This window comes from Artemia franciscana, chromosome 2 (assembly GCF_032884065.1).
Source record: "Artemia franciscana chromosome 2, ASM3288406v1, whole genome shotgun sequence".
Classification (NCBI taxonomy): domain Eukaryota; kingdom Metazoa; phylum Arthropoda; class Branchiopoda; order Anostraca; family Artemiidae; genus Artemia; species Artemia franciscana.
Genome location: NC_088864.1, coordinates 15,204,092 through 15,219,734, shown reverse-complemented (window position 1 = coordinate 15,219,734; position 15,643 = coordinate 15,204,092). Strand labels below are relative to the sequence as shown.

Below are 15,643 nucleotides of genomic sequence, written 5' to 3'. Positions count from 1 at the left end.
ATATTGGGCGGATGCAGCAAGGCTACAAAACGCGATTGTTGTATACACCTATCTTCTCAGAGAGGGAGGAATCGTTTGGAGACGGTTTCAGGCTCTGGATGGTTGAGTAGTAACAGCAAAAATGCAAGACACACAATCACTCTGCCTTTTCCTCACTGCAGTAGATGACACACATGATAAGTCTTATCAGAAGTGGCAGCCGAGCTAAGGGCACTTGCCTCTGATGCAAGGACTAAGGCATAGCGGAAGTCCAAGCATTTTACTACCTAGTCAATTCTTTTTCAGGGGCGGCAACTCGGTCAAAGAATAATCTATCAGTTTTCTTCGTTGCTTCAACTCCAACTACATAAACATGAGAAAGTTGGACTTAAGGGGTTTCTCACCCAAAATTACGATTGGGTGCAGGTTATCATTAGCAATTCTTCTTGTAATTATTTATACAATATAATTTTCTTATACATATTTATTAACCGGCAGTTCGGTTTCTGCACGCTACTTATTCTCCAGACTCTGTTTAAACCGGTTGAAACTAACTTATACTTCACCGAATGACTCAAGAACAATCCGAGTGGTTAGTTCCTTGGCCTAATTAAATAAAAAAAAACAAGTTTTTTTAAATGAAAGTAAGGAGCAACATTAAAACTTAAAACGAACAGAAATTACTCCGTATATGAAAGGGGCTTTTCCTCATCAACGGCCCGCTCTTTACGCTAAAGTTTGACTCTTTCTCTTAACTCTATTTTTAAAACAGTAAGAAACTTTAGCGTAAAGAGCGGGCCGTTGAGGAGGAAAAGCCCCTTTCATATACGGAGTAATTTCTGTTCGTTTTAAGTTTTAATGTTGCTCCTTACTTTCATTTCAAAAAACTTTTTTTTTTTATTTAATTTCTGGACGTTTTTGAATTAATGCATGTTTTGATCTTGGCTCTCCGCACATAAATAATTAAAACGAATTTGCATATTATTTAATTGTAATTAGTCAGAAGATTTTGAGAAAAAAGGAGCGAGGGAGGAGACCTAGTTGCCCTCCAATTTTTTGATTACTTAAAAAAGAAACTAGAATTTTTAATTTTTTACAAACGTTTTCATTGGTAAAAAATATACGTAACTTACGAATTAATTTACGTAACGAACTTTTATATTCGTGTGTTTTTATTGCATGTATGAGGGGGTTCAACCCTCTTCGATACCTCGCTCTTTACCCTAAAGCTTAAATTTTGTCCCAATTCATTAAGAATGACCTCTGAATCACAAAGGTCGTAGAATAGATATTTGAAATTACTAAAAATACTTTAGCGTAAAGAGTGAGGTATAACGAGGAGGTCAACCCCTCATATGCGTAATAATTTTTGTTCGTTTTAAGTTTTAATGCTGCTACTTACTTTCAGTAGAAAAAACTTTTCATATTTATTTTTTCATTGTTTTTTTTTCAAATAATGCTAGAAAACCCTGCGCCCTCTTCATTGAAATTCTCTTCCCCCATGACAAGTTTCTCCATGGAAATATCCTCCCACGTAACCCCCCCCCCTCAAATTTCCCCCCTAAACAAAAAAAAAACTAAAACGTCTGTACACTTCCCAGTAACCATTACTATATGTAAACACAGGTCAAAGTTTGTAACTTGCAGCCCCTCCCACGGGGACTGTGGGGGAGTAAGTCGTCCCTAAAGACATAGTTATTAGGTTTTTCGACTATGGTGAATAAAATGGCTATCTCAGAATTTTGATCCGGTGACTTTTGGGAAAAAATGAGCGTGGGAGGGGGCTTAGGTGCCCTCCAATTTTTTTGGTCACTTAAAAAGGGCACTAGAAATTTTAATTTCCGTTAGAATGAGCCCTCTCGCGACGTTCTAGGTCAACTTAGTCGATTCGATCACCCCTGGAGAAAAAAAAAACAAACAAAAAACAAACAAATAAACAAATAAACACGCATCCGTGATCTGTCTTCTGGCAAAAAATGCGAAATTCCACATTTTTGTAGATAGGAGCTTGAAACTTCTACAATAAGGTTCTCTCATACGATGAATCTGATGGTGTGATTTTCTTTAAGATTGTATGACTTTTAGGGGGTGTTTCCCCCTATTTTCTGAAATGAGGCAAATTTTCTCAGGCTCGTAACTTTTGATAGGTATAACTGATCTTGATGAAACTTATATATTTGAAATCAGCATTAAAATGCGATTCTTTTGATGTAACTATTGGTATCAAAATTCCATTTTTTAGAGTTTCGGTTACTATTGAGCCGGGTCGCTCCTTACTACACGAAACTGTTTGATTAAATAAAAAAACGAGTTTTTTTAACTCAAAGTAAGGAGCGACATTAAAACTTAAAACGAACAGAAACTACTTCGTATATGAAAGGGGCTGCTTCCTCATCAACGCCCCGCTCTTTACGCTTAAGTTTGATTCTTTCTCTCAACTCTTCTTTTTTAAAAAAGTAAAAACCTTTAGCGTAAAGAGCGGGGCGTTGATGAGGAAGCAGCCCCTTTCATATATGAAGTAGTTTCTGTTCGTTTTAAGTTTTAATGTCGCTCCTTACTTTCATTTAAAAAAACTTGTTTTTTTTTATTTAATTTCTGAACGTTTTTGAATCAATGCATGTTTTGATTTTGGCTCTCCGCAGAGAAATAATTAAAACGAAATTTGCATTTTTTTTTTTTTTTTTGGCTAAATGGCTTTCTCATAATTTTGATCGAATGATTTTGAGAAAAAAAGAGCGGGGGAGGAAGCCTAGTTGCCCTCCGGTTATTTAAAAAGGCAACTAGAACTTTTAATTCTTTACGAATCTTTTAATTAGTAAAAGATGTACGTAACTTACAAATTAGCTTACGTAGCGAACTTCTGTATTCTCATGTTTTTATTACATATATGAGGGGGTTCGCCCCCTCGTCAGTACCTCACTCTTTACACTAAAGCTTAAATTTTGTCCCAATTCATTAAGAATGACCCCTGAATCACAAAAGCCGTAGAATAAATTGTTCAAATTACTAAAAAATACTTTAGCGTAAAGAGCGAGGTATTAGGAGGTGAGCCCCTCATATGGGTAATAATTTCTGTTCGTTTTAAGTTTTAATGCTGCTCCTTGCTTAACGCTGAAAAAAACTTTTTCATATTTATTTTTTCATTATTTTTTTATAAGTAATGCTAGTAAATCCTGCGCTCCCTTCATGGAAATTTTCTTTCCCCATGACAAATTCCTCGATGGAAAGTTCCCCCAGCATATCCCCCTCTTCTCAACCCCTCCCCCAAACCAAAAAATCCTCCTGAAAACGCCTGTACACTTCCCAATAACCATTGCTATAAGTAAGCACTGGTCAAAGTCTGTAACTTGTAGCCCCTCCCACGGGGACTGTGGGGGAGTAAGTCGTCCCCAAAGACATAGTTAAAAGGTTTTTCGACTACGCTGAATAAAATGGCTATCTCAGAATTTTGATCCGTTGACTTTGGGAAAATAATTAGCGTGGGAGGGGGCCTAGGTGCCCTCCAATTTTTTTGGTCACTCAAAATGGGCGCTAATACTTTTTATTTCCGTTAGAATGAGCCCTCTCGCAACATTCTAGGACAACTTGGTCGATACGATCACCCCTGAAAAAAAAAAACAGACATCCGTGACCTGCCTTCTGGCAAAACATACAAAATTCCACATTTTTGTAGATAGGAGCTTGAAACTTCTACAGTAGGGTTCTCTGATACGCTGAATCTGATGGTGTGATTTTCGTTAAGATTCTATGACTTTTAGAGGGTGTTTCCCCCTATTTTCTAAAATAACGCAAATTTTCTCAGGCTCGTAACTTTTGATGGGTAAAACTAAACTTGATGAAACTTATATATTTAAAATCAGCATTGAAATGCGATTCTTTTGATGTAGCTATTGGTATCAAAATTCCATTTTTTAGGGTTGTGGTTATTATTGAGCCGAGTCGCTCCTTACTACACTTCGTTACCACGAACTGTTTGATTTGTGCATTCTTACGTGCTCCGATTACAGCTGCATCTAGTCTTTTGAGGGGAATTTTTGACTTCGGAAGACAAATATTTAAAGTATTTGAAGGGACTGCAGCCAGCAAGTATATATTATATAAATAAGTTTCTGATTGTTGAATAAAATATTATTGCTCTATATTTTGATAACCCACAACAACAGTGTCAAGTGTAGTAATCTAGAATGCAAACCCGAAACAGGTTTTATAATTATTTTGGAATTATAAAAAAAATAATTGTCGGCTTTAAGATTTGATTAGACCAAAATATTCACCAGTTTTTTTTTTATATCGGTTAAAATAAAAACCGCCGATATCTCTAATTCAGGAGCGCCAGGCAAACTCCAAATGTTTAACAGGAGAGGTACAGGGAGATTCCTTGAGAGCCCGTCCTGCCTTAACATTTTTAAAAGCAGACCTTTTTTTGTTTTGATTCTGGATGACTCACATGGCTGGTTGCAATTTGTTTCCAGAACAGGCTCTATCTGTTTCAGGTGCTAAAGCACATTTCAGCAGGTTCTACCCTTCATTAAGAAAGAGATGAGACCTCAATCAGTTGCAATTTTCGGCCACTTTGTTCAGCGAAACAAAAATATTGGTTCTAAGAGGGTGAAAATGATGTCGAGCTAAGAGGGTGAAAATGATGTCGAGCTAAAATGATGATTTTTCATGCGAAAAAAATTGCCTTTTATGCATATATTTTTGAAAAAAATAGACGGTTTAAACTGAGGTAAACGGGGGGAAGGTTAACTGCCAGCAAGATTTCTTTTTATGTCGAGAAGTTAACAGCAATGATCCCAGACCAAGTAATCGTTTTTGCAGTTTGGGATATTCTTCAGATTTTACAGTTTGGGAACTTCAGATTACTTGAAGTAACACACTTCAAGACACAGTGAACTTCAAACACACTGGATTGCACAATTTCGCAGATTTTACTGACGAAGAGGTTTTTCCAGCCCAAAAAATTCAACCAAGAACAATAGAATAAAAAGCAAAACATGATAGTATATCCCAGGTTTTATCTCCTTCCATCTTTATTATAAGTTCAGAATTTTATTTCCCGTTCAATTACTTTTTTCGTTTTTAATTACATTCTTCTCTTTTTAATTATAATCCTAGGAAACGAGAAACCTTCGCAAATCAGAATGAGACATTATTTGATATCTTACTGAGGAATGGAGCTTGATGTCCGAATACAGACTTTATGAGAAAAATTTGATTTTTCTTCATCAAAGAATATGGTGACTGGGCATCGGGAAAAGCAATGTTGCCAAGTGTTTGGTATAATGTAATATAGTGATAAGAGTAAAAATGTTCCAGATACCATTTTTCAGCAAAAAATCACATAAAGTGCGTTTTTTGAAAGACTTCGCTTTGAAAACGCACTTATTTGAAGAATTCAACGCAAAGCTACCTTGGAATAGCACTCCATTTCGCAAAACTGGGATGAAGATTACTTCAAATTCGTTCATTGTCTCTTTCCATATTAAAAAAGGCACCTGGCCACTTCCCACCTGTATGAAACGAAATTGAAAAATCCACATTCTAGTGCACAACCTTTGGGGGAGGGGGTGGACAAAACATAATACTACTTCTGATACTAACAACTCACTTTAGTCCCATGCCGCTTGAGGCCAACGCAGCTACGCACGCGCCTCCTCCAACACAATCTATTAAATATCTCCCTCTACACCCTTCAAAAACTTCCCATTTCCCTTAAAAGCTTTCCTTGCGACATCCTCCTATTCCATTCGGAGACGACTTGGTTTTGTTTCAAAAAAAAACTTAAAGACATTAATAAGCATTCATCAATAAATAACTGATAACATAACTAGACTCTACCGAGTGAGTTATTAGTAGTAGTAGTAGAAACTAAATAATTAGGCTAAGAAACAATGTTAAAGGGGGGAAGGGTCTTGAGTTGACTGCCCTGCCTTTTTTCTTTTCCTTTGGGGATGGCTCTACGCTAAAAAGGTTGATAAACACTCTATGGAAAAGCAGGTGTGCCGTAGTAGGCCTTTAAAATACTAATATTTAAATGATTTCCATGAACGCAAAGAGTCTATTAACGCAAAGAGAGATCAGATCATCAATTGCCTTTTGTTTTGTTCGGGGATGTAGTTGCAATGGTAATTTTTTCTAATTAATACGAAATGTAGCTTGTCTGGACTATCATCATTAAGAAAACATGTCGGCGAGAAAACTTAATAAATAGCTTCATCCAAGAGCCAGTCGCCATGTAAGATGACCTCTCCGCTGAGGTTAAGAAAAAAAATACTGGGACAAAAGCAATATATTTCACAACAATTCACTCTTTATTAATCTTTTCTTGGAAATTATGAGTTTAGGGGAAATTTCTATCTCCATTCGTTAAATACCAAGAACCCATAGGCTAATATTATGAAATATATGAAAGAATATTTCCAAGAATCCAGCTATTACAAATTTTTAAAGACCCTAAAGTATTGTTAAAATAAAATATATTAAAAACGACCACTTTATCTTTTTTTTGTAATTTAAACAAAGACAATTTTATATCTTAGTATTTAGTTTGAATTCTATTATAGCAATACTATAACTAAACAATAATATGTTTCTATATGAGCTTGTTTTATAAAATGATTTTTGAAGAACCATGATTGTTTTCGCCAGCAAAATTTTGACAAAATGGAACCTACGTCCCATCAACAGTTTATTCGACAGCCAAAAACTAAAGCACAATTTAATTCAATAATGGATACAGCAAAAATTTCAGGACTGGACAAGATAATTTTATTAATGGGGGGGGGGGCAGAGAAGATCTATGTTCTTGAAAATATGCTTTCTGACCCAAATATGTAAATTGACACAGTATCACCCAAAATTGTACACTTCTTGGAACCCTTTTAGCCCCTCAAGGGGCTAAAAGAGCTCAAAACAGCCTATAGTAACCAAAAGTTTGAAGGTAGGCTTCTAAAAGAAAACTGGCTAGTGAGAGAAAACTGTCATTAGTAGCTGATTCAGGAATGGCAATTATTATTTTTATTAGTCTTAATAGTAAAATGTTGACAAATTTGCAGCAATTTTTTAAAAAAAAGAGCCTGAAACCCCTCAAAAATGACGTCAATTTTGCTGTGATGTTGTTTTTGAGGGTTTCAGCCTCTTTTTAAAAATTCTTTTAGGCTGTAGCCCCTCGAAGGGGTCAAAATCTTCTTTCCCCCAGAAGCAACTACTGAATTATAAAAGAGCATAAAAAAGGCACCAAGTGATGTATTCACCTTCATCAGAGTTATACTACGTTGACAAATGCACATTAACCAACCATTTACTAAGCTGCTGTCAAAGGGAGGATCGCAAGGCAATATATGCTGTATCATACTTATAGCCTCCTGATTTGTATTATTGCTTTGAAGCTCCCAATAAGAGCAACTTAGCAAATAATTTTTGGCAATCATCCAGAGGTGGAAGATGTCGTCAGACACGATCTCTAGGCTTGACAGCGAAGATATTTAGCATAACTTTACATAGTTCATGGAGAGAGAAGGTATCAACTGAAAAATCATGGAGGGAATTTTCTCTATATGCATATTTCCAATGACAAATAGCAACCATTATGTTTTCTAACAAAAACAGGGACAAACCTAGCAACAGATGAGCTAAAGTGTCTTCCTAAGGCAGTGCAATGTGAGCTTCATCTACAGCTTTTGAAGTGTTTGAAATAATTATCTCAATAAGATAAATGTTTTAATAATTTCCCTAAGCCTGTTATAGTCTAGAGGGGGTGACTTTTTTTTACCTTTTACAGTAAACTTTCTAGAAACAGGCTCAACAAAAACCCTATGCAGTATATTTGTTTGAATATTAGTCATATATAAGAACGTTAATTTGAAAGTGTAAGTAAAATAAAAGCGGTAAGGTGAATAGAAGGTACGAAAGCAGAAAACTGACTAGTTCGAGGAAGAAAAAAAGTCAGAAGTTTTCATACCAGCATTGACTGTATTAAGGACATCTGACTTCTCAAGCAAAGATTTGAGAGTAAGTCCCATGTAAAGAGGGGGATCAATCTTCCTATCCATTTTGTTGTAACCGTCGTACCTAAAAGAAAAAATCAATAAGCAAGCAATTGAGTAGTTCCAAAACACAAAGTTGTTTTTTGTAAGGGAATATTTTGACTGTGAAGTGGCTTAGTTTTTGGGGGAGCATGATGAAACGTTGTCAGAGGGTGCCTTATCCCTAAAAAACAAAATTATGAGAAAAATAGGTTTTCTCATTCATACTGGCTATAGAAGTCTTGGGCACGTTAAGGTAGTCCTGGTTAGTTCTTGGGCCAATCCAAGCCGAATATATCTACGCTCTTCGGGTTTTGTTTTAACAACAAATATTTTCTGTGGCCTAACACAATACTACAATACCAACCAATCATGAATATATTTGTTTTTTAAAACATATAACTGTTTACTCTTATAATTAAAAACAAATCTGGAACAAAATTTCATTTCTATCTCGTTTGAGATATGATAGACACTTACACAGTATAGCCGCTTTTCATATAACCAAACGCTTCCATTTTATTAGAATGTTTCCAAACGACTTATAAGAAAGAACTGGGAATTTAAAAAAAAATTTGATTACGCTATAAGGAGGTCGGAAGTTTCCGTCCAAAGATTCCTTGAAAAGTAATTTTTTTAATAGAATTATCGATCGATTATGTAAATCAGAATTAAGCACATGGAAATTCGTAAATGAACCAAATTAGTTACTTTTGAGAGAGAAAATTAACAAACAATCTAAAAAGAAAATGAACTCTCACCCTTGTGCACTACTAGGAATGAGCGCTATGAATTCAAGTCTGAGTAGCAATGAACCTACTCAAAAATCAAGTTGGAGCAAAAACTTTCAAAAGTGCTGAAGTATTTAATTAGAATTTAAGTGCCTAAGAACCATAAGACATTGCCCAGTCCTTATAGAGAAAATGTCACTTAAACTATCAACCATCCACTGACTGACATCAGGAAAAAAGGAGACGGCTAAATAGGATCAGATCAAAAGCCCACGACAGGTAAGAATGAAGAGGAAAACAAGAAAATATCAAAATAGATTCTCAAAAGACGCTTCTAAAATTGTGTAAAATGACTGTTCCGTGAGAAATACGCGAAGGGCTGCCCCAAGACTTGGCTTTTGGGCCTTATCGCCCTAATTATAATCGTAAAAATAAAATCATTTTTTATTGCCTCCAAGGAGAAGGTCAAGTAGAAGGAAATTCAAAGGTCAAAATGCCAAAACAGAAGTATTTGGCCATGTTAAGGTACTTTTTAGGGCATATGCTCCTCTTAACCACACGGTTATTAATATTTTCGACCGAAGTGTCTTCTTTAGTTAAAAATTTGACATTTTTAGTTTCCAGCTCTTAAAACACAAATATTTATTGGCTTTGTCATTGTCAACCACTTTTTACCAGATTTATTACTCTCGCAAGCTTAAAATTGGCGAAAATGCATCGAACATGTTCATTTGATAATCCTTCCAGGAGGTCTAGACTTAGCAAATCTACAGCTTTTGCATATAACTGGCCAAATAACAGACTTAGAATTTTTATGTATCCTTATTCAAAAAAACGTACCGAAAACTAAGTTAAGCGAGTGTTTCAAGATTTATCGAAATTTATAAATTAGAAATGAGCTGGATTTAATCAGGATTAAAATGTTTTATGAAACCTTAGTATTTAAGCATACCTCTCATATAACAAAAAAAAGCTTCACGAGCTCCATCTTTTGTTTATGCAATAAAAAATACAGCACGTCAGTGTAATTACAGTGATTGCCCCGATCCGTAGCAGAAAGGACATTTTTAAAATCAAATAGAATCTGAGTTCCAACATATAATATTTTAATGTCGAAAAATAAGGACTTCACAAGCAGGAACATGCAAATTTTTGCTTGGGGGAGAAGCATATTCACCAAAACAGTGAACATTAGGCAAATCTTCGAAAAATCCCATAACGACAGGTTCTCAAGGGAACAGACATCAGCCCGCCCTTCCTCCCTGAGCATATCAAGTTCACAAACGATCGACAAAAACCTATAAAATACTTTTATTGGAAGAAAGAGCTTCTGCAATTACTCTTCATCAGCAGCTGCTCATTAGCTCACGTTGCTACTATCTAAAAATTAATAAACCTTGGGATTCCCCAAGGCAGCAACCTGGACCCCACTATTTTCCTCACATCTATCAATTCAAAAGGGAGCAATCTTACGATCTCTTTGCACTAATTTGTCACATCTGATAGTAGTCTGAAAAAAATAAGATTCTATAAGAACTTCTCTATTCCTTCAAGCAGATATCTTGGAAACTAAAACATGGCCTGATCCTTGAATGTTGTGCTATGCAGTAAAATAACTATTTGCCTATTTTCAGATCGAAGGTCCGCTATGTAGTAAAATAACTATTTGCCTATTTTCAGATCGAAGGTCCATCTTCTTCATCTGCATAGATCAAGTCATCAACAGAGTTGATATAGCTTCATTACCAAGAAATCTGAAGAAGGCTATTCTCCTGGGCTAGAAATCCAGAATCGATTATTCATTTTAAAGGCCTTCTTACATCCAGCTCGATCGCCCCTATGCAAGAGCTCTGAATAAGACCGATCATGGTTGCAACCGTGATAAAGAATGAAGACCGTAAAGTAAACCCTAAAGAGTGAACAACCGTCTCCCCCTATGGGAAACATAAACAATGATTATGTTTCCCCATAATCATCTTGAAAAATTATTTGGCATCATTTCTGCTTGTCTCTGGTTTAGTGTTCTTCTTTACTTTTCTTTCAAAAACTGCTTCTGTGGAAAAGTTTTTTTTTATTAATTCCGGTTGGGTTTTAACTGATATAGTCTTTTAATTGCATAAGAAAAAAATATTTTAGATCTTTTCAGTTTTCCTCTATAGGTGCCTAAGTTTTGGCTTATTATTTATATGTTGGACAAAGTTTTTCAACGATTTTCAAAGATATATGCCCTTTTTAAATCTGGATACAAATAGTATATTTTAACTTAGTTTCACACCTCAACTTTCCCTGAAAAGTAAAACTTTTGCCGAGCGCAGAACAAGCATTTCTAAATTTCCCCTTAAAGTTGCTACTTTAAAACCTATTTCAGTCCTTAAATATCCCATCTGGATATCTTGACAGCCTGGTCTATTTTGGCAACCTAGATGTACTTAAACTATTTTGATTTAGTTCAGTAGTGGCAGCAGTAGTAGAAATAGTAGCAAAAGTGGTAGTAATATTGGTAGCAATTGAAATTTCAGCTTAAAACCCTAAGGTGTTGCGGGGATGTTGCTAATACACCCCTTTGATAACCCAAATGCATATAGTGTGTTTTGATTTGATTCAATACCACCCTCAATATTCGCTGAAAGCTTTACTAATACCCTTGGGATTAGCAATAGCAATTATAGTAGCAAAAGTAATAGTAGAAGAACTGGGTAAATTTTGCAATCGACGGAGTTTTTCCAAACAACTCGTTTTACACGAAGTTCCTTGTTGAGAAGTAGCATTCAGTAGCATTAGAAATAGCAGTCATAGTAGCACAAGTAATAGTTGGAGGAATGGGCGTATTTTCCAATCGACTGAGCCTCTTCCGAAGTTTTTACGACAGCTCCTTTTACACGACGTACCTTGGAGAAAAAATGAATTGCAAATAATAATATATTATGCCGACTCCGCTCTTTACTTAACTCTTCTACTAAAATTTCAGGAGAAAACATGAACAATCACTACACAAATACAAAATCTCTGTAGCGTGTATTATTTTGTGAGGATAATAGAAAAATTTGTTTATCATCTACTTCACCGCAAAATCCGTAAGTCCTCTAGCCAATCCTCGAAAAAAATTCCCAGACGGCGTGCACTCGATTTCCAAGCCATGAGATAACAATGAGTACACTTGCAGAAAACAAAGTAACACATCTTTTCCAACTTATAAAGGAGGCTACTGCACCTTGCGAGAAAAGCAAAAACTCGATTAACAAAGAAAGGCTTCAGGTCTCTAGCTTATGGCCTTGTACAAAACAGAGTTGGAGTTAATTGATATAGTGAAATATTACACAGAGATTGTAAGGTTGGGTTTGTAGATGCAACTTCAAGAAAACTTGATCAGAACAAGCAAAGTCAGGGTCTTGAGGGTTTTCCGGCTATTTTTCGAGATTCCCATAAATTTATTTTCGAATAAACTTTTACCATTAAGATTAATCGAAGTAGTAGGTACCAGTTTTGAATCAACTACTAATGGCGATTTTTTCACACTTGACAGTTGTATTTTTGGTTACTATGGTAACTATAGTGGCTAGTGGATAGTACTTTACTTCAGGCAGTGAAGAGGGGGGGGGGCACAAATTTGGCAAATCATATACAAATATTATACAACACACAGAAAAACACGAATATCAATATTTCAAGGAGGGCAAATGAGCCCTCTTGCGCACTCCTGTCGACTTCTTTTAGAAAACTGTACCCTAAGTTTACCTTACCGACTGTATTTCTGAGTCACTAAATACGTTTCATAGGAGATTCCCTCCATCTGTGACACCTTCTGGGACACACAAATTGTATGTTCTAGTTTAGGACAATTCCTATATTAGTATGGTACCTTTTCGCTCTTTTTTTTTTACCATAGATGATGAGTATAGGATGATTCAGACCCATCTTAATTGACGTTTCAGTTCTACAGCCTACATTTCTAACTACACTAACGAAACAGGCATATATATAAAACAAGCACTACGTATATTTAAGCATATTCTTCGGCAAGAACCCCTCTCATAAGTTTTCCGTTGGGGGAATAAACAGAAATTTATTTGGCAGGGAGATGAATTCTAACGGTATAATACAGATGAATGTACAACAGTATACCTGACCAAACTAACCTACCCCCTCCCTAATTAATGTGCAAATATATAGCCCAGGTTATATGATTCCAATGTATTCTGTCACTCCCCACTTGTTTTCTACCGAGAATAAGCTAATTGTTTTTTTTAATAGATATAAAATTAAAACAAGAGCTAAGAGCTCACATGGCACTTGTGACGAGGCAAGAAGAGCTAAGAGCCAAGAGATCATATGGTATGAGCTCTAACAAAATTCTATGAATCAATAGATGGATTTAAAAGGAAAATAAGAGGCTTAATGCCGGTCAGGACTTAAAATAAGAGCTCTGAGTCACGATGTCCTTCTAAATATCAAAATTCATTAAGATCCGATCACCCACTCGTAAGTTGTCAATACCTATTTTTTTCTAATTTTTCCTCTCCCTTTAGCCCCCCAGATGGTCGAATCTGGGAAAACGACTTTATCAAGTCAATTTGTGAAGCTCCCTGACACGCCTGCCAATTTTCATCGTCCTATCACGTCCAGAAGCACCAAACTCGCCAAATCACTAAATCCCTCCCCCTAACTCCCCCAAAAAGAGCAAATCCAGTACGGTTCCGTCAATCACTTATCAAGGACATTTGCTTATTCTATCCACCAAGCTTCGTCCCGATTCCTCCACTCCAAGTGTTTTCCAAGGTTTCACCCTCCAACTCCCCCCAATGTCAAAAGATCTGGTCGGAATTTGAAATAAGAGCTCTGAGACATGAATTCCTTCTAAATATCAAATTTCATTAAGATCCGATCACCTATGATCGGATTTACAAGTACCCCAATTTTCACGTTTTCCAAGAATTCCGGTTTCCCCCTCCACCTCCCCCCAATGTCACAGATTCTGGTCGGAATTTAAAATTAGAGCTTTAAAGCACAAGGTCCTTCTAAATATCAAGTTTCATTAAGCTCTGGTCACCCTTTCGTAAATTACAAATACCTCAATTTTCAAAATTATCCCCCCCCCCCAACTCCACCAAAGAGAGAAGATCTGGTCCGGTTATGTCAGTCACGTATCTTAGACATGTTTTTATTCTTCCCATCCAGTTTCATCCTGATTTCACCGCTTTAAGTATTTTCTAAGATTTCCAGTCCCCCCAACTGCCCCCCCACTTATGCTAGATCCGGTTGAGATTTACAATAAGAGATCTGAGTTACGAGGTCCTTCTAAATATGAAGTTTCATGAAGATCCAACCACTTCTTCGTAAGTTAAAAATACGTCATTTTTTCTAATTTTTCAGAATTAACCCCCCCCCCCCTAATAGGGCGGATCCATTCCAATTATGTAAATCACGTATTTAAGACTTCTGCTTTTTTTCCTACCAAGTTTCATCCCGATCCCTCCAATCTAAGCGTTTTCCATGATTTTAGGTTCCCCCACGCCAAACTCCCCCCAATGTCACCAGATCCGGTCGGGATTTAAAATAAGAGCTTTGAGACACGATATCCTTCCAAACATCAAATTTCATTAAGATCTGATCAACCGTTCGTAAGTTAAAAATACTTCAATTTTTCTATTTTTTCAGAATTAACGGGCCCCCCACTCCCCCCCTCCCCAGATGGTCAAATCGGAAAAACGACTATTTCTAATTTAATCTGGTCCGGTCCCTGATACGCCTGCCAAATTTCATCATCCTAAAGTGCCTAAAGTAGCAAAACCGGGACCGACAGACCGACAGAATTTACGATTGCTATATGTCACTTGGTTAATACCAAGTGCCATAAAAACTAGTTTTTTTTTAACTGAAAGTAAGGAGCGACATTAAAACTTAAAACGAACAGAAATTACTCCGCGTATGAAAGAGGTTGTTCCCATTTCAACACCCCGCTCTTTACGCTAAAGTTTGACTCTTTCTCTCAATTCTACTTTATTAAACAGTAAAAAAAACTTTAGCGTAAAGAGCGGGGCGTTGAAAATAAAGACGAATAGATATAGAAAATACAGATGAATTCTAACGGTATAAATATGGCATATTTGAACACTTTTAGTTTTCCTGGGGGGGAATTCCCGCACCCTTTCCATGGCCACCTAACCTCTTGAGTGACCTTTGACTACACTGAATGTACTGACATTGGGAGAATTTGTTCAGCAACAAATAAAGACTTACAAAGTGTAGCTGTTCTTCGAATAGCCTAATGACTCCATAGCTATGACAATGTTTCTCAACACTTCCTCAACGAGTACTGAGAAGAATTCCCTTCTTTAAAATGTTAAAAAAGGGATAAATAGACTCCGCCCAACTATTTACAAAAATGAAGAAAATACTAACCCAATCAGGTAAACTTTGCGCAATATTCCATACCTGGTCAACTGAACACCTGAAATGCACGCACATGGAAATGAGGAGAACCAATGCGCGAACTGAATCTAACTGTGACCTGTGGAAGCGTAAATGAATTCTATAGTCTTTTATCAGACCATTACGGTTAATTCCTTTACAAAGTAAAGAGCGACCCTTGCTTATAGTAACTGAAAGTATAAAAACAGAAGTTTAGAAATAATAAATACATAAAAAGAAAACGATTTCATGCTGATTCAGAATCTTCATAATCCTGAGAGTTTAAAGTTGCTCATCCTAATTTATCAGTCTGATTTTGGAGAGAGGGACGGAATACAGATATAAATATAAGCTTTTTGCTAAAAATTTTCAAAACGCGTTTTTAAATTGTTAGTTACTATGGGCCGTGGTTCGTTTTTTTTTTTTTTTTTTTTTTTTTTTTTTTTTTTTTTTTTTTTTTTTTTTTTTTTTTTTTTTTTTTTTACTAGGGTGTAGCAG

The 15,643-nt window shown here is 36.1% G+C and overlaps 1 protein-coding gene across 5 annotated transcripts in view; it reads right to left on the bottom strand.

Annotated features, from left to right (window-relative positions):
- Positions 1-15,643, bottom strand: part of LOC136037743 (thyrotroph embryonic factor-like) — a 59,929-nt gene that overhangs the window by 33,912 nt on the left and 10,374 nt on the right. For 3 of the 5 annotated variants that reach the window (XM_065720542.1, XM_065720550.1, XM_065720557.1), the window contains exon 2: positions 7,943-8,052. In XM_065720542.1, the coding sequence (XP_065576614.1) occupies positions 7,943-8,033 (91 nt within the window). In that variant the 5' untranslated portion in view covers positions 8,034-8,052. Of the gene's footprint in view, positions 1-7,942; positions 8,053-8,486; positions 8,557-14,974; positions 15,090-15,643 lie in introns of those variants that run through there. The other 2 variants (XM_065720535.1, XM_065720527.1) reach the window with 2 other exon arrangements.